Below are 24,784 nucleotides of genomic sequence, written 5' to 3'. Positions count from 1 at the left end.
CAATTGCAGTGGCTGTGGCCCTGGCACTCCAATTCTCTTTCTCTCCTCTCTCAAAAAAAGAAAAGGGAGGGCTGGAGAGATGGCTTAGCGGTTAAGTGCTTGCCTGTGAAGCCTACGGACCCCGGTTCGAGGCTCGGTTCCCCAGGTCCCACGTTAGCCAGATGCACAAGGGGGCGCACGTGTCTGGAGTTCGTTTGCAGAGGCTGGAAGCCCTGGCGCGCCCATTCTCTATCTCTCCCTCTATCTGTCTTTCTCTCTGTGTCTGTCTCTCTCAAATAAATAAATAAATATTTAAAAAAAAAAAAAGAAAAGGGAAAGGGAAAGGAAAACATATTTTAGCTGTGCATGGTGGCACATGTCTTTAATTCCAGCACCTGGGAGGCACAGGTAGGAGGATTGCTGTGGGTTCAAGGCCACCCTGAGACTACATAGTGAATTCCAGCTTGGCCTGGGCTAGAGCAAAAACCCTATGTCGAAAAGCCAATATATATATCCATACATATATAAACACACATACACACTGAGAGAGAAGGAGAATTGTCATGCCAGGGCCTCTAGCTCCTGCAGAGGATCTCCAGATGGATTCACCATATGCTTATGGCTTACGTGTGTTCTGGGCAATTGAACCTGGGTCCATAGACTGCAGACAAATGTCTTAACCACTAAGCCATTTCTCTAGCCCTGTTGCTGCTTTCTGAGACAAGGTCTTACATAGCCCAGGCTGGCCTTGAACTCATAGCAATCCTTCAACCTCTCACATGCTAGGATGGCAGGCCTGTGTTGCCATGCCTGGCTTGCAGGAGCCGTTTAGCAACAAGATTGGACGCCCCCCACCCCCCAGCCTTGGCTCCTGTGCCCTCCCTGTAGATCCCCCAGGGAGCACTTTCCAGCCCTCCTCCCAGGAAGGAACTTGGCCTGGTCAATCCTTGCTTATCACTGGCGATGTCTTCCCCAGGCGGGCAGGGAAGATGGGGACAGCAAGAGGTGAAATGGGTAAGAACCAAGCTCAGGCCCACAGACAGGGGTTCAGGTGGTCTCTTGGATATGGGTAAGGCTGTCTCTGAGGATGCCTTTGTCTAGCTGCATCCACATAGTCCAAAGAACAGCTTGGGACCTCGAGGGCCTCATAGCTCAGAGGGGTAGGGAGACACCATGCCCGCTGTCAGCTACTTGACTCTGTCAGTCACCCAAGTCATGGCAACAGAGCTCTCATGTGCTCCAACCTGGACCTACCCAGCAGGATCGTCACCCCACAGGTGGTACAACCTCTCCTTTGCCAGAGTGCCTAGGGTACCTTCCTCCCTGTGGGCTGTCACCCAGCCACATTGCACCCTAAGCTGGCATCTTTTCCTGATAGCTGGGATGGCCAGGGGAAGGAGCATGGACCTGAGCAGACCCCCCCTCCAGCCATACCCACCTCCTTGCTGCCTGGCAGACTTCATGCTGAGCCAGACAGAGGGATCTGGGCTGAGCTAGGAGAGCTCTCACACCCTTGTGCTGTCAGGCTTCTGCTCTGAGGAAAAATACTTGTTTGTGTTTTACCTTTTCATTTAGCAGTTCTTTTCTAAAACTGAGACAAAATTCACCTAACAGATAGTACATCTTTTTACCAGGCATGGTGGCACACATCTTTAATTCGAGTAATTAAGAGGCTGAGGTAGGAGGACTACTGTGAATTTGAGGTCAACCTGAGACTATATAGTGACTTCCAGGTCAGCCTGGGCTAGAGCAAGACCCCACCTTGAAAAATTAAAAAAAACAAAAACAAAAAAAACACACCACCAAGCCGGACATGGTAGTGCACGCCTTTAATCCCAGCACTCAGGAATCAGCTGTAGGCATCAGTGTGTTCAAGGCCAGCCTGAGACTACATAGTGAATTCCAGGCCAGCCTGGACTAGAACAAGACACTGCCTTGGAAAAAAAAAAAAAGAGAGAGAAAGTTTATCCTTTTAAAATACATTTCTGGCTGGGCATGGTGGCACAAGCTTTTAATTCCAGCACTCAGGAGGCAGAAGTAGGAGGATCAACTTGAGTTCGAGGCTACCCTGAGACTAGTGAATTCCAGGTCAGCCTGGGCTAGAATGAGACCCTACCTTGAAAAACAAAAAACAAACAAAAGTATATTTCCAGCATTATAAAACCCTCACCTCTATCCAATTTGAGAATATTCATTCCATCACCCCACCCCAACCCCCCAGCATCCACAAATCTACTTCCTGTCTCTGGATTTGCCTGTGATAGACATTTCCTGTCTTGGAGTCCCCCACTGTATGGCCTTTTGTGTCTGGTTCTCACTGAGCACAGAATCCTCCTGCTCCCTCCATACAGTGGTGCATGTCAAAGCCCCACTCCTGTTCATGGCTGCATGATACTCCAGTGTGGGTGGAGCACTCTGTGTCCATCCTTCTCACTGAGCTATTCCCAGCTTTAGTCAGCTCCAAGTCACTGTTGTGAGGGTGTGTGCACACCTCCTGTGTACTTAACATTTCCCACACTTAGGAGCACAATGGCAGAGTTAAATGTCAAAGATGTGTCCAGCCATTTGAGAAGCTGCTCTGTGTACAGCCCAGTTCCATCTTTGCTGGCACTAGCTGATGTTGCCTTTTTTTTTCTTCATCACTTTACAGCTCAGACTGGCCTCAAATTTGCCATCCTCCTGCCTCAGTGCTGGGATGACAGGAATGTGCCAACATGCTTGGCTGCACTGTGATTTTGACTTTGGATTGACTCTCCCCTTTCTCAGTACCCACCCCACCTGTCGCACTGGGCTCCTGTAGTCTCTGGCTCTGGGCAGGGGTAGGGGAGGATGAGGATGTGGGTCTATTCTGTTTGCTACTGGGGTCTCTTCCTGCTGGAACCATGGGAGGGGTCCTGCTAACCCAGGCATCTCTGGCTATCTGTTACTACTTATGTGTTCTAACGCTGTGATCCCCATCCTGGGCCCCTTCAGTCTGAGGCCACAGGTCATGACTCCTTGCCCTTGATCACAAGAGCGGCAACAGTCCTAATGAGATGACAGCAGTCGAGTGGGGACCCACCACTGCAGACCATGCTAGCTTCCTTCAGGCCCTGGGGTCTCAGCCAGCCCCTTAGGGATATCAAGTGTGACCACCTGTGTCCCTGGCAGGAGGAAGGACATGTGGAGAGAGGGATGCCTGGGCCTCAGTTTCCCCAGCCACATCCCTTACAGGGTGCCATGAGGGTATCAGTGCCCTGGTCCCTGCAACACCCCCCAGGGTGGGGGGGGACAGAATGAGGTCCAGCCCTTGGCAGACTGAGGAAACTGAGGCCCAGGCTTCTGCCCTCACTTCAAGTCCCAAAGGAGCTGGGCCAGGCCCGGGGCACTGTTGACAGGCAGGCTGGTTCCGCCCCATACAGTAACTCAGCGGCTCTGCCCGTAACTGCCCTGGCTTACCAGGCAGCCTTCATCATTTCCTGAAAGTCAGCCCAGCCTTAGAGGAAGTCTGCAAGGGCCGTGACTAACCCGCCCGCACATGCAAATGCCGTCGGCTGAGCCGCGGTCATGACGGAGGCGCTCCCCAGCTGCCTGGTACAGGGGGACCCGGGTGCCGCTGTCCCCCGTGCGCCCCCATCATGTCCCAGCTGCGCTTCTGGCTGCAGTTTGCTGCGCTTAGCAAGGTAACCGGTCAGGGGACCTGGGTGGGCGGGGATGCCACCTGTGTGAGTGACAAGTTTGCCAGAACTGTCCCAGTTTGGGACCTGGGGCTCCATGCCCTACTCCAGCCTACCTCTGGGCGTGGGAGCCTGTTGTTCAGCTCAGCGGGTGTCTGAGTTTGTCTGTATCCCTCTTGGAACTTTCTCAGAATCTATCCCATGGAGTCAAAAGTTGCTCAGTTGGAGAGCCTTGGACAAGAATCTGTCCCTAGGCCAGGGTGGGGATTTGTTTGAAGCAAGCTCTGGTTGGATGTGGAGAATTTCCTTGGGGCCCAGCCAGGATGGGGATGTTTCAGGGGTGGGGGTCTGTTCTGGATTCATCTTCCTGGTCTGGGAAGTTACCTTCTGTGGATGTCCCCACTGTGGTCAGGGGTCCCCAGCCAGGTCCTATCAGTTCCCCACAAGTGCTCCCTAAAATGCTACTGCAGAGGCTAAACTCTCAAGTAATCCCAGCTCTCAGAGACCCCCTCACTGTGTGTGGTCTCTGGGGACCCAGGCGAGGGGGGGAGTTGCTGGGTGTAAAGCTTTGAGGGCTTCAGGGGAGGCCCAGTGCACACCCCAGAGAGCTGAAGAGCACGTGACAGCTCCAAATTTTGTCCTGTATAGTCTGCTGTGCCCCGCCCCCCACTTAGCCTTTCACACCACACTTAGCAGGGCTGGCACTGGCTGACCCAAGGAGTCCCTCTCCATATGGAGTATTAAGGTCCCCATGCTTCAAGCATGGTAGGTTGATCTAACCTGCCCCAGTGAGGACAGCAGTGAGGGCTGGATTGGAGGGAACTATGGCATCCTGACTCACAATGATGTGGCTTGGGCAGCACAGAGCCGTTCTTGTACCCACACCTTCTGTTGCTACATGACCCCTCAGGACATCAGTGGTATTGTCCCTCTCTTTCTGGCAGAGGCCACTGTGTGAGTTGAGGGCCATGGCCATGTGTGTTACCTCTACCCCAAGCTCCAGGTTCTGGGATGAACTATCCCAGATCAGGGCCCTGAGTCAGAGCAGCCCCCACACGCCCCTGCCAAACCTCAGTTTTCTGAGGATGAGCCTTGTGATCTGCCCAGCATCCTAGCCATGTGGGAGGGACACCCTGCTTGGTCCATTGGAGTGGCAAGTCACACCCCTTTCTGCTCCTCTGCTGTCCTAGAGCCCTGTTCTCCTGGGGCTTTGCTGCTCCAGGTCCCTGAGCCCTAGCAGGACTGGTGTGTATCATTGGCTGCTCCTGTCACTAGGGAGCTACTGGGTTCCCTGGCTGGTCCCCACCCCTCTAGAGAAGATCAGCAGAGCTGATCTGACTCAACTTGGAAGACAATGCTGGCAGCTGTCCCCAGACCCATATAGAGCATTAAGGACAAGGGATAGTCACCAGGTACCCACCCCAGGAATGGAGTTCTGAATCCCAGGGTGATAAGTCTTAGAAAAGGTCCCTCTTGGGTAGCCCAGGAGCATATGTCAGAAGAGGTCAGGGGTCAGCTGTCCCTACTGACCTCACAACGGAAGAAATGCCATGCTGTGACCCTCATCGCAGGGCCTGCATCCTCTGGTCACTCTGCCACACCCCCAGCACAGTGTCAGACTTCCCAGCTTTCAGTCCTTACACGCTGTCTCCCTGCTGCACCTGGAAAGGGGCACAGGAAGTCTGCCATGGGACTGAGTGTGTAAATGGTGCCCTGTGGGGCTGTCAGCCCCTTGTCTAGGGCATGGCCCTAGCTGATCATCTGGAACTCCAACCCCAGCCAAGTAAAAGCGCCCAAGAAACTGGGGCAAAGACCAGTGTGGCCTGGACCCCTGATCATTTTGGGCTTTGACTGGGGCTGCCCCTAGCTGAGACTGATCTGGATGTTGAGGGACACAGGATGCTGGGGAGTGGTGCTGCCCAATTCAGGCCCCCAGCCATGTTTGCCTTGGACTTAGAGCCTCTGGCTGCAAAACAGGGTGATGTGCATGTAGCATGGGTATCCCAACCTCAGGGCATGTCAGGAGTTGGAGGGTGGGCACACAGTGAGGTGAAACACTATGGCCCGGATCATAAAACTTATTGTAAATGCTGAGTGTATTGGTACATTCCTGGTATCCCAGCACCCGACAAGGAAGCTGAGGCAAGGGGATTGCTACAAGTTTTAGGTCAGCATGGGCTTCAGAGTAAAATTTGGCTGATAAATGATATGTGTATCCGTATGGCAGACCCCAGAAGTGAAGGGACGGGCCAGACCCAGAGCGGTCACATAATCCCTGCCTGTTTTCCCTTTAATACTGCTTTATTGGGTTCAGTCCATATTCTGTACAATTCAGTCATCTAAAGTACATTTCTGTGTTTTTCATAGCTGTGCATTCATCACCTCAAAACCCCAACCTCATGAACCATCACCCCATCCCTCCTCAGCCCTGGCACCCATTAATCCATATCCTGTCCCTGGATTCAGCTGTTCTGGACTTTTCCTGTCAATAGAATCACATCTGTGCCTAGGTCTCATTGAGGTCCCACCATGCTGTGGCATGTGGGAGTCTTGGTGGTAACGGCCCTATGATGCCACGGTGGTGCACATAGCCAGCTGACGCCTCACCCAGGGTCTGTCTTCCAGGACCCTTCATACCTCGAGGACCTCTCCAACACCTCCATCTTCTCATCCTCCGTGGACTCCCTGTCGGACATTGTGGACACACCTGACTTCCTGCCAGCGGACAGCCTCAGCCAGGTGCCTACCATCTGGGATGTTAGCACCTCATCTTCCCACAACAAGGTCAGTGTGGGATAGAGTCTTGACAGGACATATATAGCCCAAAGAGCAGGTGACATCCTCTAGAGGCCTCAAGGCCAGGCCTGTTCCATGCCCTCCTGTGAGGACCTTGAGGACTATCTGGTATGAGGGTCTCAAAGGCCCTGACCCTGCGGTGGGGTCAAACCAGAGACCCCAGCTTTTGGGACCAACCTCTTTCCTCCCTTTCTCCCCACTCAGAATGCAGGTTCCATGTGGGCAGTGTCCCAGGATCAGGGGACACTGAGTGTCTTGGGTGACATCTGGAGATCTGTGGCTGTCACACTGGGGGAGCCCCTGGTGTGGATTGGGTGGAGGCCAGGAAGCTGCTCAGCACCCTGCAGGGCCCTGGACACCCACAGAAAATGACTGGGAGAGAACCCCAGTGCACACCTTTCCAGATCATCTGGCACTTACACTTTGGGAGCATAAACTAGTAATTTGTCTGGGGCCTCCAGGTTGGGGCTGCCCCAGACAGTGGTGGCCACAGCACACAACTGTTAGTGGACCTGGCGTAGGTCCAACAGGCACACAAGAGGCCCCAGAGCACTGGCACTCCACGGCCCCATGGGGCTGGCTACCAGGAAGGTTCCCTCTTCCGTATCAGGCACACAGGGCACTGCACTCCCCACCCAGGGCCCCATCTCGCCTGCCCTGACCCCAGCTGGGCATCTGAAACCAACACCGCACAGCAGAGCTACCCTGGCTGGCTGGGAACATGACTCAGCCTTCCAGGAAGCCATGCCCACCCAGCTTGGCTTTCAGGAGGCCTGAGTGTGGACTTGAAACCTTTCCTTGCTTCTTCCCACTTTCCACACCTCCAGCCCTGTTCCCTACTGAGAACACAGGAGTAGGGTGGGTTGGTCATTCCCATAGGCCCCTGCTCCCTTCTGAGCATGGCTTCCACCATGCGCTCTCATAGCTACTGGCATTCTGTTTTTTTGTTGTTGTTGTTGTCGTTGTCTGTCTGTTTCTGGTTTTCTGAGGTAGGGTTTCACTGTAGCCCAGGCTGACCTGGATCCTCCTACCACTGCCTCCCAAGTGCTGGGATTAAAGGAGTATGTCACCACACCCAGCTTTTTTTTTTTTTAATTTTTATTTATTTATTTGAGAGTGACAGAGAGAGAGTGAGGCAGAGAGAGAGAGAGAGAGAGAGAGAGAGAGAGGAGAGTGGGCACGCCAGGGCTTCTATCCACTGCAAACGAACTCCAGACGCATGCGCCCCCTTGTGCATCTGGCTAACGTGGGTCCTGGGGAATCGAGCCTTGAACTGGGGTCCTTAGGCTTCACAAGCAAGCACTCAACCGCTAAGCCATCTCTCCAGCCCTGTTTTTGTTTTTTGAGGTAGGGTCTTTCTTTTTGTTTTTGTTTTTGTTTTTTGAGGTAGTGTTTTTCTCTAGCTCAGGCTGACCTTGAATTTACTGTGTAGTCTCAGGCTGGCGTGAAACTCACAATGATCCTCCTACCTTGCCTCCCCAGTGCTGGAATTAAAGGCATGTGCCACCACGCCTGGCTTGGCATTCCAGGTTCTATTTGCTTTGTTCTACATTTTTTGAGATGGGATCTCATGCCGGCCTTGAACTTACTATGTAGCAAGGATATCCTTGAACTCCTGATCCTCTTGCCTCCACATTTCAGTGCTGGAGTGACAGGTGTGTCACCAAGCCTGGTCAGTTTTGGTTTTCAAGATGGTCTGGGGTTAGGACTTAGTGGGTAGAGCACTTGCCTGGTATACACAAGGCCCTAGGTTCATCCCCAGCATTGCATAAACTGGGCATGGTGTCACATACCTGTTACCCAGGATTTGCAAGGCTCAGTCAGAAAGATCAGGAGTCCAGTACCATCCTCAACTATGTGTTGATTTCAAGGCTAGCCTAGGCTACAGGAGACCCCTCTCAAAAATAAAACAAGCCAGGCATGGTGGTGCATGCCTTTAATCCCAGCGTTTGGGAGGCAGAAGTAGGAGGATCACCATGAGCTCAAGACCCCCTGAGACTACATAGTGAATTTCAGGTCAGCCTGGGCTAGAGTGAGATCCTACCTTGAAAAACCAAAAATAAATAAACGAATAAATAAGCCAGACATGGTGGTGCACGCGTTTAATCCCAGCACTCGGGAGACAGAGGTAGGAGGATCGCCATGAGTTCAAGGCCATCCTGAGACTACCTAGTGAATCCCAGGTCAGCATGTGTTAGAGTGAGACCCTACCTCAAAAAAACAATTAAAAAAAAAAAAACCAAAGAAAAAGAAAAGCCAACCATGGTGGAGCATGAAGCAAAGTGAGATTTCAGACCCACAGACCCAGCTGCACCTGCTCTCTCCTCATCCTCTTGTGGGCCCACTTAGGGTGACTGTGGTCAGGGTCCATCCCCACTTAGGACCTTCAATACCTGGTCAGTTCCCAAAGGAGGGCCATATACCCCCACCACTGACATCTAAGACTTGACCCAGAGAGTGCGCCTGGCTGCCCAGCCTGTGGTCAGCTGCACTTCTGTGATCCAATGAGACTTGGGCCTCCATCTCCCCAAGAGTGGACTCTGCTTTATGACTGTATGACAAGGACTCTGTCTGACCCATGGAGGAACCTCACCCTGGGACTCCATGAGAATCCAGAGTCATTCACAAAGATGAGCCACCCAACCTTTGGGCTCCAGGGTTGTGGCTAACATTCTGCTGTCCTCTCTAGCTGTTCCTGCCCAGTGGACCATATTCCAGCCTTGAGGATCCTGTGACCTCACTCCCCAACACTCCACTTCTCATTAGCTATCAGGTGACATGGGTGTCCAGGGGTGTTCTGGGACCTCAGGGGCTAGGGGCTGAGTCTGAAGTCTCCAGTGTGCCGGGCCCTGAGCAGCCTAAATGCAGAAAGTACCACATTTTACAGATGAGGAAAGTGAGGCCCCAGGGAGGCAGGGCCATAGGAAGGCAAGATAGACCCCTAGAGTGTCTGTCACCCTCACAGTCTCAGAGCCAGCCCGATGAAGAAGAGGAAGGGGAGGATGAGGAGGAACCTGCTGAGGAGTTGGGCCACACTGAGACCTACGCTGATTACGTGCCATCCAAATGTGAGTGCCCTGGTGGGGACCTGTCAGACTGTGAGGGCACATGATCTCTTGTCCCCATCGACCAGACTACATCTCTGCAGATGTAGAGCGATGTGTATAGGGGTGGGTTCTTGACCCACCATGACTATCCTGACCACACCTACCCTGATGGTTACTCCTACCCTGACCCTGCCCTCCACCTCTAGCCAAGATCGGGAGACAACACCCAGACCGCGTGGTGGAGACCAGCACCCTGTCCAGTGTGCCGCCCCCTGACATTACGTACACACTGGCATTGCCCACCTCAGACAGTGGGTCCCTGTCCGCACTGCAGCTGGAAGCCATCACCTATGCTTGCCAGGTGACTGTCCCTTCCACCTGCCTGCTCACTGGCCCTGGGGCAGAAGGACACAGGGTAGCTGAGTCCTGATGCCCTCCACTTACTTGCAGCAACATGAGGTTCTGCTGCCCAGTGGGCAGCGTGCTGGCTTCCTGATTGGAGATGGGGCTGGCGTGGGCAAGGGCCGCACGGTGGCTGGCATCATCGTGGAAAACTTTATGCGTGGCAGGAGGAAGGCACTATGGTGAGGGCCAGCCTGGCAGGCAGGGTGGAGGGTAGGGATCCACAGGGCACTCCTGACCAGGCTGTACCCCCAGGTTCAGTGTCTCCAACGACCTCAAATACGACGCAGAGCGGGACCTGCGAGACATTGAGGCCCCAGGCATCGCTGTGCATGCACTGAGCAAGGTAGGTAGGCACAGGGCCAGCTTTGCTCAGTACTCCTTGTGGTGGGAAACTGAGACATGGAGCAGCCTAGCTCTGCCCAGCTCCATTTACTGAGGGAAACTGGGGCAGAGGAGCGGCCCACCCCTGCCTAATTCCAAGCCTCTACATATATGCCCACACCTGCATCTGTTCACAGATCAAGTATGGGGACAACACTACCTCAGAGGGTGTTCTGTTTGCCACCTACTCCGCCCTGATTGGGGAGAGCCAGGTGGGCGGGCAGCACCGCACACGCCTACGGCAGATCCTGCAGTGGTGTGGAGAGGCCTTCGATGGTGTGGTATCCTGCAGAGGGTGAAGACTGGCCCATCCTGACCACTCCCAGACACCCCTTCCTGCCAGGTCTGAGCTTCTTACCCCAGAGTACACAGATCCCCAGTCAGCCTTGTCTCTTGCCCCCAAACCTGAGGTGACCACTGACCAGGTGCTGGTGTTAGTTATGACACTTGGAAAGATGGTGGCCACTGTCCCTAAGACAGGAAACAGCCACAAGTATAGGGTAGAGTTCCACCATTTCAGGGCACCATGGCACATGGGAGGGAGGTCCAGGGGACAGTCTGATGGTGGCACATGGGCCACGGGTCCTTGTCCTGGTGTGGCAGAATGACACTCGGTGAGAGAGGTCTTAGCCTGCCCTTTTTTTGTTGTTTGTTTGTGTTTGGCTTTTTATTTTGTTTTGTTTTGTGAGGTAGCGTCTCACTCTAGTCCAGGCTGACTTAGAATTCACTATGTAGTCTTAGGGTGGCCTCGAACTCACAGTGATCCTCCTACCTCTGTCTCCTGAGTGCTGGGATTCAAGGAGTGCACCATCACTCTCGGCCTGGTTTTTTTTTTTGTTTTTTTTTAAGTAGGATCTCAACTATAGCCCAGGCTGACCTGGAATTCACACTGCCTAAGCCTTCTAAGTGCTAGGATATAGGCATGCACCAGTATACACAGCTTAGTGTAGTGTGAGTGTGTCACTTCGTGTCACCCAGCCACAAACTCTCCTCTGCCTCCCCATGACTTTGGGAATTCTCTCAAGGACATCTAATTTTGAAGTTATCTGCCATCTTTCTGGAACATTCCTTAACCCTGCAAATCCCAGATTATATTTGATGAGTGCCACAAAGCTAAGAACGCAAGCTCCACCAAGATGGGTAAGGCTGTGCTGGACCTGCAGAACAAGCTGCCCCTGGCCAGGGTGGTCTACGCAAGCGCCACAGGTGGGTGCATGAGGACTGCGTGTGGCCCTGGTCTCTGTCAGCAATATCTGAGTTGGACCTTGGACTTTCTTGGCATTGTGTCTGAGCTTCTGCTCCCCACCTAACTTCACAATAGTTGCAACCTCTGAGCTATGTCAGGATTGTTCACAACAGTTTCTCACCTCTCCCCAGGTGCCTCTGAGCCCCGAAATATGATCTACATGAGCCGTCTGGGGATTTGGGGCGAAGGCACGCCCTTCCGGACTTTCGAGGAGTTCCTTCATGCTGTAGAGAAGAGGTGAGCCCTGTTCTGTCCATGTGCAGAGCTTACATCTTCACTCTCACATTCAGGAGGCTGAGGTGGATCACTGTGAGTTCACAGCCAGCCTGGACAACAGATTAAGCTCCATGTTGGCCTGGGCTAGAGTAAGACCCTGCCACAAAACTATTAAGAAAAAAAAAAAAAAACGGGCATGGTGGCACACACTTTTAATCCCAGCACTCGGGAGGCAGAGGTAGGAGGATTGCCATGAATTCGAGGCCAGCCTGAGATTGCATAGTGAATTCCAGGTTAGCCCAGGCCAGAGCAAGACCCTATCTTGAAAAACCAAAAAAAAAAAAAAAAAGCCAGACATGATGGCACACACCTTTAATCTCAGCTCTCAGGAGGCCCAGGCAGGAGAATTGCCATGAATTTGTGGCTACCCTGAGACTACATACTAAATTCCAGGTCAGCCTGAGCTAGAATGAGACCCTACCTCAAAAAAAAAAAGGAAAAAAATCAGCCGCCCATGGTGGCACACATCTTTAATCCTACCACTCAAGAGGCAGAGGTAGGAAGATTACTGAGTTTGAGGCCACTCTGAGACTACATAGTGAATTCCAGGTCAGCATGAGCTAAAGTGAGATTCTACCATGAAAAAAAATCAGCCTGGCGTGGTGGCGCACGCCTTTAATCCCAGCACTTGGGAGCAGAGGCAGGAGGATTGCCGTGAGTTCGAGGCCACCCTGAAAATACAGAGTTAATTCCAGGTCAACCTGAGCTAAAGTGAGACCCTACTTCAGAAAACCAAAAGAAACAAAAAAAATCATGGAGCCTTCTCTCCTGAGTGCTGCCTGTCACCTTGAGAGAGCACCACCCCCAACCCACCATTCTGCGTGTCCTTTGCTGTGTCCTGCCAGGTCCAACTTCAGCCTGTCGTCCTGTGCCTGTAGGGCCTTTACACATGCTGTTCATTCTCTTTCCTCACTCTCTCCTGCTCTGGGCCTGAATGATTCAGGTCCTTAAAGCCCCATGTCCATCTACAGGGGAGTGGGCGCCATGGAGATTGTGGCCATGGACATGAAAGTCAGCGGTATGTACATAGCTCGCCAGCTCAGCTTCTCCGGGGTCACCTTCCGCATTGAGGAGATCCCGCTGCCCCCCGCATTCGAGCAGGTCTACAACCGGGCAGCCCTGCTGGTGAGCTGGGGGTCTGGTCATGGGCTCTGTTGCTTAGTCACACATTGCTGTATCCCACAATCTCGTCCTTTTTAAATTTTTATTTTTGCTTAAAATTTGCTTTTGTTAATTTTTTTATTTATTTGAGAGAGTGAGTGAGTATGAGCATGCCAGGGCCTCCTGCCATTGCAAACTCCCGATGCATGAACCACTGGGTGCAAATGGCTTTACATGGGTACTGAGGAATTGAACCTGGACCACCAGGCTTTGCAAGCAAGTGGTTTTAACTGCTGAACCATCTCTCCAGCCCAGAATCTTGTCTTTAAGACACCTGTGGGGTTTTATGAATGATACCTAAAAAAAAAAAAAAAAGGCCCTGTCCTGTAATCCAGGGACCTGGTCCCCATCCTGTCCCACAAGAAATCCCAACACTTAGGAGGTACAGGCAAGGACGATTAGGAGTTCAAGGCCAAAGTGGCTACATGACCCTGTCTACAAAGAAAAAAAGCCATCTCACCAGCCCTCAGTTTCAGTTATGACATCCTCCCTGCACAGACAGGCCTGTGACCGCTCCTCACCCCGCTCACGCGGCATGTGAGTGGACCTGGACTTGGCCATATACTCAGCAGACACCTTATCTTCACAGTGGGCCGAGGCACTGGGTGTGTTCCAGCAGGCAGCTGACTGGATTGGCCTGGAGTCGCGAAAGTCACTGTGGGGCCAGTTTTGGTCAGCACACCAGCGATTCTTCAAGTACCTATGCATCGCGGCCAAAGTGCACCGGGTAGTTGAGTTGGCTCGGGAGGAGCTGGCCCGGAACAAGGTGAGCACCTGCATTGTCTCTGGGGGAAGAGATGAGGAGGTTGTGGCCACTGGGTGGGTCCTCCTCGCCCCCTCAGTAACTCCCCAGCCCAGCTCAGCCTCCTTGTTCTCACAGTGCGTCGTCATCGGTCTGCAGTCCACAGGCGAGGCACGGACACGTGAGGTGCTGGGCGAGAATGAGGGACACCTCGACTGCTTTGTCTCAGCTGCAGAGTGAGTGATAGGCTGGTGACAGGGATGGTACTGGGACAGCCAGCCCTCCCTTCAGGTCTCTGAGGTCTCCAGCCCAGCTCGGGCTCATAAGCCATAGAATCTAAGTGTTAGTCCTTTACGCCTCGTGGAGTTGTTCCCTTCCAAGGTCACTGCATTCCTGGTTCCTCACAGCCCAAGCCCACCAGGGCCTCCTTCCCATGGGACCTGTGGTGTCATACCCCCCTCAAGAGGGGTGGGCATGGCTGTCATCTAGCCCTGTCCATCCAAAACAAGCTATACTCTAGGACTTTCTGGGTGCCCCACCCTCTTCCAGGGATCCTCTGCCCACGCTGCTCCAGATCATGGCTGTTCTGCCCCAAGAGCAGGGCTGAGCTGCAACTACCCCTCTCTTACAGGGGCGTCTTCCTGTCCCTCATCCAGAAGCACTTTCCTTCTGGCAGGAGAAGGCGGGACCGAGGAGGGACTAGTAAGAGGAAACGTAAGAGCCCAATACCTACCAGCTCTCTCTCAAGTCCCCTACCACATGCCATCTGTCCATAAGAGTCCCCACCACCACCTGCCAGCTGTCCGTAAGAGTCCCCTCAGCACCTGCCAGTTCCCTGTCCTTGCTCCAGAGTCCCTGGGGATCTGTGTCAGGGTCCCTGTGCCAGCTGCCAGGTCCCCCTCAACAGATCCCCTAGGCTATTTCCCTGCAGGCCTGTCAGGAGTCACACACCCCACTGGAGAGAGCAGTAACTGGGCAGCTCCCCTGCCCACCTTGTTCAGAGTTGCCAGCTGTCTAGTCAAACCTTGGGTGGCACAACAGTAGCAAGGGCAGTCCTGGCCTTCAGTCTCCATCCTGCAGGTAGGCCCCCAAGGACAGATGGCCCACCAGCCTCTCAGGCTTGGTCAAGTCACTCACACAAGGCATGAAGAGGAGAGCTGAGATCTACCCAGTGCTCTTAAATTTTATTTATTTACTTTTAGAAATATTTTTTTTAGTTTATTTTTTTTTTTATTTGAGAGAGTGAGAGAAAGAGAGAGCAAGAGCCAGAGAGGGAGAGAGAGAATGGCCATGCCAGGGCCTTCAGCCACTGCAAACGAACTCCAGACGAATTGCCCCCTTGTACATTACATGGGAATCAAACCCAGGTCCTTTGGCTTTGCAGGCAAACGCCTTAACTGCTAAGCCATCTCTCCAGCCCTTAAATTTTATTTGAGAGAGAAAAAAATAGGCAGGAAGCGAGAGAAAGAATGGGCATGCCAGGACCTCCAGCAGCTGCAAATCAACTCGAGATGCATGCACTCCCTTATGCTGAAGTGGGTCCTGGAGAATTGAACCTAGGTCCTTTGGCTTTGCAGGCAAGCACCTTAACCACTACACCATCTCTCCAGTCCCCCTGAACTGGCATTTCTATGCCACCCATCTGGCAGTGGAACCTGTTTGGGCCAAGAAAGACAAGGGCCATGATGTCAGGGATATCTCCTTTGACCTCACTCTGCCCAGCAGTGGGTCCAGGGAGCTTCCTGGAATGAACATGGGGGACAGCTGAAAGCTGGCACAGGACTCACCAGAAATCTCAGAGGCCCCTGGCTCGGCTCCAGTCTGCCTGCTCCTCCAGTGCCACTGTTCCAGCATGTGACGTGTAATTCTTGCCTACAGGGCGGCCACGGGGCCGTAATTCCAAGGTCCCCAGGCTGGCACTGGAGGCAGCGGGTGTGATTCGCATCAGTGACGGTAGTAGCACTGAGTCAGATGCTGGTCTGGACAGCGATTTCAACTCCTCCCCAGAGTCACTGGTAGATGACGATGTGGTTATCGTGGATGCCACCGGGATCCCCATGGATGACCGGGGTGAGCGTAGGCCACCCCAGCAACCCATGACACACCTCGTCTCAGTCCTGCAGGGCCAAGTCTCTAATACCCCACCCTCCACAGGCCCCCTGAGCTCCCTGCAGAAGGACACGCAGGGCCCTGGCACCTTGGAGTGCGTGGAGCGACTGAAGCGGGGCCTACTGACCAAAGTGCGAGCACTGGGCCGGGAGCTGCCTGTTAACACGTTAGATCAGCTCATCCACCAGCTTGGGGGCCCTGAGTGCGTGGCCGAGGTAAGCCTAGATGCTGACTCCCAGATAGCCAGCTCCCAGCTCAGGAGCAGCGCCCAGCCACATCATCCACGCTGTCTGGCCAGCTCCAGAAGCTGGGCTTGGGGGAACTTTCACAGGATGGGCTGGACTCCCAGCTTGTCCTGCACCATGCCCCTGAGGACTCACTTGGCCAGTAATGAAAGGCTTAAGGGGTAGGCTCAGTGGGTAGAGTGCTTGGCTAGCATGCACAAAGCCCTGGGCTCCATACCCAGACTGCATAAACCAGACATGATGGCACACATCTGCCATCCCAGCACTTGGAAGGTGGAAGCCAGAGGATCAGGAGTTCAAGGCCAGCCTGGGCTACATAGTGAGTTTGAGGCCAGCCTGGGGGTGCATGAGACTTTGGATGTGTCTAGTAGTGTGAATCCCCAGGGGCAGCTGAGACCTCAGTAGAGACCAAATCCCATGAAAGGCCCAGCACAGACACACAGCCCCTCAGCAGCCTCTTTTTCCCATTGAGGGAACAGAAAACACAAGCCTCTGGACTCTGTCCACTAACAGTTATCCTTGGCTCTCCTCTCCTCGGTCACAGATGACTGGCAGGAAAGGCCGTGTTGTGTCAAGGCCCGATGGGACAGTGGTCTTTGAGTCGCGGGCAGAGCAGGGCCTGTCCATCGACCACGTAAACCTCAGGGAGAAGCAGCGATTCATGAGTGGCGAGAAGGTAGGCAAATGTGGGGTGGAGGAACCACGGGCGCACCGCAGCCCTACATGAGTGACCATGCATGGTGTGAGCACTCGTATATCCCAGTGACTCCCCTCACATATCCCTAGGGGGCGGGGTACTGTGGCCAGGTATCACCTTCCTTCTGGGGACTCACCTGAGTAGCTGGGTAGGAGCATCCGGTAGGGCAGTCCAGGCCCAGGTAGCGTCATGACCCTCCCAGCACACTGCCCCGTCATCACGCAGCTTGTGGCCATCATCTCAGAAGCCTCCAGCTCGGGGGTTTCCCTGCAAGCCGACCGCCGCGTAGAGAACCAGCGACGCCGGGTGCACATGACGCTGGAGCTGCCCTGGAGCGCAGACCGCGCCATCCAGCAGTTTGGTGAGACCCCACCCCGCCCCAGGCCGCCCCTCGCCCCACTGACCCCAGGTCCCCATCACTGAGAGACGCTCTACCGCAGGCCGCACCCACCGCTCCAACCAGGTCTCCGCACCGGAGTACGTCTTCCTCATCTCGGAGCTGGCAGGAGAGCGTCGCTTTGCCTCCATCGTGGCCAAGAGGCTGGAGAGTCTGGTGAGTGGTGGGGTCTGGTGAGGGGTGGGCAGGGTCAGAGCCTTGGTTGCTTCCCGGGATTGGGCCGGTTGACGCGTGGGCGGGGCCTGAAGCGCACACCCAAGGCCTGCTTCTCCTGCAGGGTGCCCTGACCCACGGGGACCGCCGCGCCACTGAGTCCCGCGACCTGAGCAAGTACAACTTTGAGAACAAGGTACGGGGCGGGGGGGGGGGTGGGGGGGGGTCTATGGGGTGGATGTCTGGGATCCACGGCTTGTGGTGTCTTGAGCAAATACAACTTTGAAATCAAGGTGGTGGGGGGTGTTGTAGGGGGCAGTCTGAGGCCCACGGTCTGTGGTGTGTCCCTCACTCGACCCCTCCACCCACAGTATGGGGCCCGCGCGCTCAGTTCCGTGCTCAGCACCATTCTTGGCCACACAGACAACCAGGTACCACTGCCCAGGGGCTACCCCGGCGGGGACGCCGCTTTCTTCAGAGGTCAGTGAGGGTCTTCCTGGAGGGGGAGGGTATGGCTGGGTGTCCCCTAGAGGCTGAAGTTCAGCCTTGCCTTCCACAGACATGAAACAGGGCCTGCTGTCGGTGGGCATAGGCGGGCGGGAGTCGCGCACTGGCTGCCTGGATGTGGAAAAGGGTGAGTCTCAGCAGCGGGAGGTTGGGAGCCCCTGCCCCGCCAGCAGCTGACTCCAGCTCTGCACCTCCAGACTGTTCCATCCCCAAGTTCCTCAACCGCATCCTGGGGCTGGAAGTGCACAAGCAGAACGCACTATTCCAGTATTTCTCAGATACCTTCGACCACCTCATCGCTGTGGACAAGAAGGAGGGCAGATATGACATGGGCATCCTAGGTGAGCCGGGGCAGGCGGGCAGTGCTCCCTGAGGTACTGATTTTGGGCACACCATGAGTGCAGAAAGACCTTGCACACAGTTCCTTTCATCCACCAGGTGCCTCACACAGACGCCTCTTGATCCTACAGGGTCCCACAGCTGATGCTCCCACCTTGGTGAAGTCTGGGTTAAGTGGCTACAGACACCTCTGTTGCAACCCCTTGGCCACTATTGTGGACCACTAGTCCAAATAGTTGGGGCCAACTGGCAGTGTATCTCAAAGGTAGAGCACTGCCTAGTGTGCACGAGGCCCTGGGTTCATCTTTAGGGGGGAAAAAAAAAGCGTGCCCACGTCCATAAAACAGCCAGCTGTATGCAACCCTGCAGTAACCCTGACCCTTGTGAGGCTGAGGCAGGAAGATCTGTAAATTCAGGGCCATCCTGGTGTATGTAGTGAACTCCAGGTCAACCAGAGGTACATAAAATTTTATTACAGTTGGGCCTAGTGGCACACAGCTGCTATCCCACCACTGGGCAGAGGCATCAGGATGATGAGTTCAAGGTCATCCTCAGATACACAGTAAGTTCGAAGGCAGATGGTTGATGAGAGACCATGGCGTACCCTGACTCACAGGACAACCATCACCTGACAACCATCTGCAGAGTATCTGGGCTACTGCTTCCACTCAGAGGGTGCACCCCATTCATGGGTCAGTGCCTCCGAGTGCAAGTCCAGCCATGCCACAGTGTGACCTGACCCTGGCCGCTCATGGCCCACTCTCCCCCCAGACCTGGCTCCTGGCACAGAGGAGATCTATGAAGAGAGCCAGCAGGTGTTCCTGGCACCAGGGCACCCACAGGATGGACAGGTGATTTTCTACAAGGTGAGCAGGGTGCCACCTGGCCCCTAACCCAGCTTTTAACCCTCCTTGACTCACTAACAGCCCACCTTCCGTGGCAGATCAGCGTGGACAGAGGCCTGAGGTGGGAGGAGGCCTTCGCGAAGTCACTGGAGCTTACAGGACCTTATGACGGCTTCTACCTCTCTTACAAGGTAGGTGTCCACATGCCAGCCAAGATCTCCAAAGATAGGACCTAATATGGAATTCATTTCCTGTCACAGCTGGCCCTTGAACTCACAGCATTCCTTCTACCTTTGCATCCCAAATGCTGGGATTTTATTTTCGATTTTTTTAGGTAAGGTTTTGCTCTAACCCAGGCTGACCTAGAATTCACCATGTAGTCTCAGAGTAACCTCATACACACAGTGATCCTCCTACCTCTGCCTCTTAAATGCTGGAATTAAAGACGTGTGCCAACATATTAGGCTCCCACTCAATAAATGGCCTGCAAAGTCGCCTAATGGGCCTCGGGCCTCATCCCTCCATCCCCAGGTACGTGGCAACAAGACAAGCTGCCTCCTGGCAGAGCAGAACCGTGGTGCACACTTCACTGTGTACAAGCCCAACATAGGCCGTCAGAGCCAGCTGGAGACCCTGGACAGCCTGTGCCGCAAGTTCCACCGGGTACGGAGGACTGGCGGGTAGGAGGGCCCCGCAGGATCCCTCTTGCAATCTTTGGGAGTCCTATGACCAGACCAGCTTTTGGTCTACTGCCCTCTGGGAGTGCCTTGGGGGCCCTTGGGCCAGTTTCCCCATTGGGAAGCTAATGACAGCCAAGCAGAACCTCATGGCCTCTGTATCCAGGTCACAGCAGAGGAGGCCAGGGAGCCTTGGGAGAGCAGCTACGCCTTCTCGCTGACACACTGTAGCCACACAGCCTGGTGAGGATCCCAGGGAGGGTGGCAGGGGTGGAAGATGCCAAGGACACAGGCCCCAAATGGGGTGCCAGCACTTGGGCACAGTGCCATCTTGCTGTTGCACAGGAACCAGCAGTGCAGGCTGGCACAGGAAGGCAAGGACTGTGCCCAGGGGCTGCGCCTGAGGCACTACTATATGCTGTGCGGGGCGCTGCTGCGCGTGTGGGGGCGCGTGGCTGCAGTCGTGGCAGATGTGAGCAGCAGCAGCTACCTGCAGGTGGTGCGCCTGCGCACCAAGGACCAGAAGAAGCAAGTGGGTGAGTGTGTGGGCATGTGAGAGCTGCATGCTTGGGTGGCATGTATGCCAGCAGAAGGGCAAAGCTCTGACCCCTGCACCCGGCCACAGGCATCAAGATCCCTGAGGCCTGTGTGCACCGCGTGCTGCAGGAGCTGCGGATCATGGACGCTGATGTCAAGCGCCGCCAGGCCTGTGACCAGAGCCTGGCCTCACACCCGCCCACCCCACGCCCCATCTCACTGCCCTGTGGCCCAGGCGAGGTGCTGGACCTGACTTACAGCCCACCGCCTGAAGTCTTCCCGCCTCCCAACGGCTTCCCTTCCCAGCCTCGCTTTGCCTTCCCACCACCACCGCCACTGCCACAGGAGCCAAGCACGCTGCTGCTGGGGGCACGGGACTCCACAACCGACCCCGTGGCCTTGGCCTTGACACACCAGAGCTGCGACATCAACTTCAGGGAGGTGCTGGAGGACATGCTGCGCTCGCTGCGAGCGGGGCCGGCGGAGACTCCGGCACCACTAGCGAGCACTGAGCGCCAGAGTGTCATCCATTTTAGCCCACCCTTCAACTCTTAGGCAGCTCCACCCTCCGCCCCGCGCTGCATGGCAGCCCCTCCTCTCACTACTGAGGGCGCCAGGCCACAGTGCCTTCCCCTACAGGTGCAGGACCTCCGGGGTTCCCCTGCGCTGCTGGGGATCACCAAGCGTAGGACTCTGGAAGTCAAAGCCCCAGGCTGGTGGTCCCAAGAGCCGCAAACTCAGGAAAGCCGGTGCTCAGGCCCCGCGTACTGTGGGCTCCGCGGGGCAGACCTCCTTAATATATGCAATCCCTGCTCCCTAAATTATTATCCACCTGCCTCTGCAAGCCTGAGGCCCCCGGGCATGCAGACCAGGTGTCTGTATTTATAAGGAAGTCGAGTGTACATATGTGAAGACCTTTTTTAAATATATGTGCCTTTTGCCTACTTTCTGTAGTCTGTTCCTCCTGCCTGTGGGAATATGAGGGTTACAGGAACTGTGGCTGCCACCAGGCAAGGGTGACTAGAGACTAGGCCGCCTGAAACCTGTCCATGGCTTCCCTGTGTGGACAAAGTTGGGGGCTGAACTGGGAGACAATGCCCAACCCAAGCCTAAAAGCAGCTGTGTGGGGGCACTCGTTGAGAACCTGAGGCCCATCCCTGGATTCTAGGGTTCTGCCTGTCTTCTTATGGGCAGTCTACGCCCAAGGGATAGGTCTTCAGGGCAGAGGGGGAGGTCCTGGACAGGAAGCCAAGGATCCTACCACAGACCACATGGGGCAGCTGAGGATCCATGACCCTGCTGACCCCAGGGACCTCAACCCATGCCTCATTCCAGCAGCTCCCCAAACTCAGCAGCAGACAAGATGTCAGCCTAGGATACTCTACAACCTCACAAGACAGTCTATAACAGGCAGCCCTAGGGTAGACCTGAGTACCCTGAAAAAGCTTCCAGAACTGGAGTAAGACACCAAGCACAGGCTAAAGGACCTCCTAAGGGTTGAGAGGCAGAAGTAGGATTTCCAGGAGTTCGAGGCCACCGTGAGACTACATAGTGAATTCCAGGTCAGCCTGAGGTAGAGTAAAAACTACCTTTGGCAAGGGGGGGGTGGGTAAGGTCTCCTAAGATTATTAACACCATGGCCCTTGCTGAGTATTATCACCCTTCAACAGCCTTGGCCACGCCCAGATCCTGCCCAAGCCATATACGGGGGTAACTTGGGAGTGTGGGCAGGGCGGGCCTAGAGTGCAGAGCTTGGGGGACAGGGAGGGTGACTTGGGATCAGTCAAGGCCCCAAGCCCAGTAGCTGATGCAGATCCTCAGCAGGACACATAGGCTTATTTCTACATTTTATTCCCACAAGGCAGTCAGGGTGGGATTCGAACCCAGGGCCCACGGACCTTGGGGGCCTTCCTCCGGCGGGGTGCACGCCAGTTCCTCAGGTCTACCTCACCAGCGGACTGGTTTGCAGGCAGGCCGTCATGAGTGCCGGGGTGGAAGGCTCCAGGGACACAGGGTGAAGGGGCTCGGCGGGGCAAATGCTTGTAGGGGCTAAAGATAGCACGGAAGGTCCTTCTCTATTACCTGTGGGGGTAGGAGGGGTCAGACGTGGCCTTTCTCCAATTCCCACCCAGCCGACCAGCTCCTGTGGGGACACCTACCAGGGGCTCCTCCATGGGGCCATAACGTTTCACCACGCAGCCGTTTTTATCAATGAGGAACTGGGGGATAGAAGAGGAGTGTTGGAGTCCACCTCAGCTAGGCCCTTGCCCTCCACCCACCCCATGGCTCACCACCCTTACCTTGGTAAAATTCCACTTGATGGAACTAGAAGGCAAGCACGGAGTATGAGAAGCGTGGCACCCCCTCTCCCAAGTCACAGGCCATCCAGCCCCTGGCTGCCCAAGGTCCCCAACCCAAGGCCACTTACTTTCCCAGCATGCCCCTCCCCTTAGGCTGGACTTTCATCCACTTCCACAGCGGGTGGGCGTCGTCCCCATTGCAACAGATCTTGCTGAACATGTCGAATTTAACGTTGTAGCCTGCTGCAAACTCCTTAATTTCCTGGTTACTTCCTGGCTCCTGGAGGGCAGGGATACAAAAGCATGGGGAAGGCATATGCCTCGCAGGCCCCTTTCTTTTGTCCCCTCCCAGGTCAGGCGGGGCACAGCCACACAACACACCTGCCTCCCAAATTGGTTGCAGGGGAACGCCAGGATGCGTAAACCACACTCAGCGTAGCGGGCGTGCAGATCCACGAGCTGAGTGTAGTTTACGTCGGTTTTGCCTCATTGGGAGGCCACGTTGGTGACGATGCACACGAAGCCCCTGCACGAGGACAACTGGCAGTCAGGGAGACGACTCCCCCCAGGAAGATCCTGCACCACCCCTAAACACGGACCAGACACCCACTTGTACTTATCCAGGCAAACCATGTTTCCGTCGATGTCCTTGGCTGAGAATTCGTGCATAGAGCGCGCACAGCGCCAATCATCGCGGGACGCACACTGCAAAAAAACAACAAAAAAAAAGGGAGCGCTGAGTGGCGATCCCCGGGTTCCGCGGGAATGAAAGAAAGGCTGAGAGATGGGTACCAAGAAACCAATGCCTGAGGCACTGAAAAGGTCAAAGCTCCTCCTCCCTGCATCGGTGTGTACGACCTCTACAGGCAGTAACGGGAGGGGAGCAGCGCACGGGACACCCCAAAAGATATCCCAGAGGCCAGGACCGGGGACACGCGAGCGCACACCAGGCCCAGATCTGAAGAGGTAGAGCACTCCGGAAGGTCCCGCGTTGAGACTCCGGGTTTGTTGGAGAGCCGAGGATTATGCGCCCTCAGGCGGCGGCCAGCGCCGGCTTTACGCTTGCAAGGATGCTGGCGCCTCCTAGGGCTTTGCTGCCGGGGATGTCGTCGCCGTCGTCGTCGTCGTCGATCTCTCCCCGGGGACCGGTTCCGCTGCCTGCAGCGGCCCCGGCTGCCCGCGACCGCGCGGCCCATGCCCGCGCACTGGTGCGCCCCGAGCGCTGCGCGGGTACTAAGAGCCGGTGGCCTAGGAGCCACCGACTGTGACGCACGGCGCAGGGCGGGGCGGCTGGGGGGCGCGTGGCCCGGGCTCAAGCCCTTTTGGGAGACCCCCGACACCGGTCCCAAGAGTGTCGCTGACCCTCCTTAGCCACCTGGGGACACCATCTGGGGGTCTTCCCTAGATCTTTCTATGAATACCCTCCCCAAGAGGACGTCTCAAATCGACCCCCTGGACTCCCGCCCTCCACTTTTTAGTCTATGGTCGCCTTGGCCACCGATCCCCAGACCCTCATTCACAGTGAAAGTCACAGTCAACACAGCCGGAGTCCCCCAGAGCCTCACCATGGTGCTGGCCAAGCCGGGCACAGCCAGAGACCCGCACAGCAGCGCCGGCTTCAGCAACCGGCTTAGACGGCCCCAGCTCATAGCGGCGGCCCCAGCCTGCGGCTCCTCCCCTCTCCCAGCCGGCCAATGGACGCGCGCCTGCGAGCCTGTACTGCCCGCGTCAGCCACGCCCACCTATGTCCGCGACTGGCCTATTGCGCCTGCGCAATGAGACGCATGGCTACAACAGCCAATAGAAAGCTGCGGGACAGGAGAGGTGTGGGCGGGGCTGGGTTTCCGGGGTTGTTGTTGTCAGCGAATACGCATGCTCGGCGTGGGGGGCAGGGAGCGGGAGTCGCATCCTCGCGATCAGCGCGTTGGAAGAGTGAGGACAGTTATCCGGCGGTTGCCCGCAGTAGGGCGGGGTTCCAGGGAGCTTGGCGGATCCGGGCTCCCAGCACAGTGAGAACTAGGCTTGCTTTTGTTTATAGTGTGCGTGTGCACGTGTGTGCAGCCGGTGTGGTGAGGACATCCTCGGGCGTCATCCTCTGACTCCATCCCTTCCCCGTTTTTTAGGGTTTCAATCTAGCCCCAGGCTGACCCGGAATTCACTGTATAGTCTCAGGATGACCTCGAACTCACAGTGATCCTCCTACCTCTGCATCCCAAGTGTGGGGATTAAAAGAGTGCGCTACCACGCCCATCTATTTTATTATTAAATGTTTTTATTCCAAGCAGAGAG

At 55.4% G+C, this 24,784-nt stretch overlaps 2 protein-coding genes across 6 annotated transcripts in view; one reads left to right on the top strand and one right to left on the bottom strand.

Annotated features, from left to right (window-relative positions):
* Positions 1–21,124, top strand: part of Sbno2 (strawberry notch homolog 2) — a 51,409-nt gene extending 30,285 nt beyond the window's left edge. For 2 of the 4 annotated variants that reach the window (XM_004654874.2, XM_045135284.1), the window contains exons 5-32: positions 6,261–6,419; positions 9,121–9,204; positions 9,397–9,499; positions 9,685–9,839; positions 9,929–10,062; positions 10,136–10,226; positions 10,402–10,545; positions 11,353–11,470; positions 11,642–11,747; positions 12,758–12,911; positions 13,537–13,713; positions 13,828–13,925; positions 14,321–14,403; positions 15,568–15,759; positions 15,844–16,013; positions 16,588–16,719; positions 16,966–17,101; positions 17,181–17,293; positions 17,415–17,486; positions 17,662–17,770; positions 17,850–17,924; positions 17,995–18,138; positions 18,908–19,002; positions 19,080–19,172; positions 19,513–19,644; positions 19,825–19,901; positions 20,004–20,194; positions 20,284–21,124. In XM_004654874.2, the coding sequence (XP_004654931.1) occupies positions 6,261–6,419; positions 9,121–9,204; positions 9,397–9,499; positions 9,685–9,839; positions 9,929–10,062; positions 10,136–10,226; positions 10,402–10,545; positions 11,353–11,470; positions 11,642–11,747; positions 12,758–12,911; positions 13,537–13,713; positions 13,828–13,925; positions 14,321–14,403; positions 15,568–15,759; positions 15,844–16,013; positions 16,588–16,719; positions 16,966–17,101; positions 17,181–17,293; positions 17,415–17,486; positions 17,662–17,770; positions 17,850–17,924; positions 17,995–18,138; positions 18,908–19,002; positions 19,080–19,172; positions 19,513–19,644; positions 19,825–19,901; positions 20,004–20,194; positions 20,284–20,750 (3,804 nt within the window). In that variant the 3' untranslated portion in view covers positions 20,751–21,124. Of the gene's footprint in view, positions 1–3,516; positions 3,642–6,260; positions 6,420–9,120; positions 9,205–9,396; positions 9,500–9,684; positions 9,840–9,928; positions 10,063–10,135; positions 10,227–10,401; positions 10,546–11,352; positions 11,471–11,641; positions 11,748–12,757; positions 12,912–13,536; positions 13,714–13,827; positions 13,926–14,320; positions 14,404–15,567; positions 15,760–15,843; positions 16,014–16,587; positions 16,720–16,965; positions 17,102–17,180; positions 17,294–17,414; positions 17,487–17,661; positions 17,771–17,849; positions 17,925–17,994; positions 18,139–18,907; positions 19,003–19,062; positions 19,173–19,512; positions 19,645–19,824; positions 19,902–20,003; positions 20,195–20,283 lie in introns of those variants that run through there. The other 2 variants (XM_045135287.1, XM_045135285.1) reach the window with 2 other exon arrangements.
* Positions 21,125–22,030: 906 nt separating this feature from the next.
* Gpx4 (glutathione peroxidase 4) lies at positions 22,031–24,185 on the bottom strand. Of its 2 annotated transcripts, none has more exons than XM_004654873.2 (7): positions 24,061–24,185; positions 23,106–23,200; positions 22,877–23,021; positions 22,624–22,775; positions 22,496–22,520; positions 22,355–22,414; positions 22,031–22,277 (listed from the first exon to the last, which is right to left on the bottom strand). In XM_004654873.2, exons 1-7 carry the CDS (start codon positions 24,142–24,144, stop codon positions 22,245–22,247), a joined length of 594 nt encoding a protein of 197 aa, XP_004654930.2. In that variant the 5' UTR covers positions 24,145–24,185; the 3' UTR covers positions 22,031–22,244. The 2 variants fall into 2 exon arrangements, with proteins under 2 accessions (XP_004654930.2, XP_012803460.1); XM_012948006.2 differs by lacking the exon at positions 24,061–24,185 and adding an exon at positions 23,443–23,691.
* Between the last annotated feature and the right edge of the window lie 599 nt (positions 24,186–24,784).

This window comes from Jaculus jaculus, chromosome 15 (assembly GCF_020740685.1).
Source record: "Jaculus jaculus isolate mJacJac1 chromosome 15, mJacJac1.mat.Y.cur, whole genome shotgun sequence".
NCBI lineage: Eukaryota > Metazoa > Chordata > Mammalia > Rodentia > Dipodidae > Jaculus > Jaculus jaculus.
Note: the sequence above shows the minus strand (reverse complement) of the source record. Positions and strands in the feature narration are given on the sequence as shown.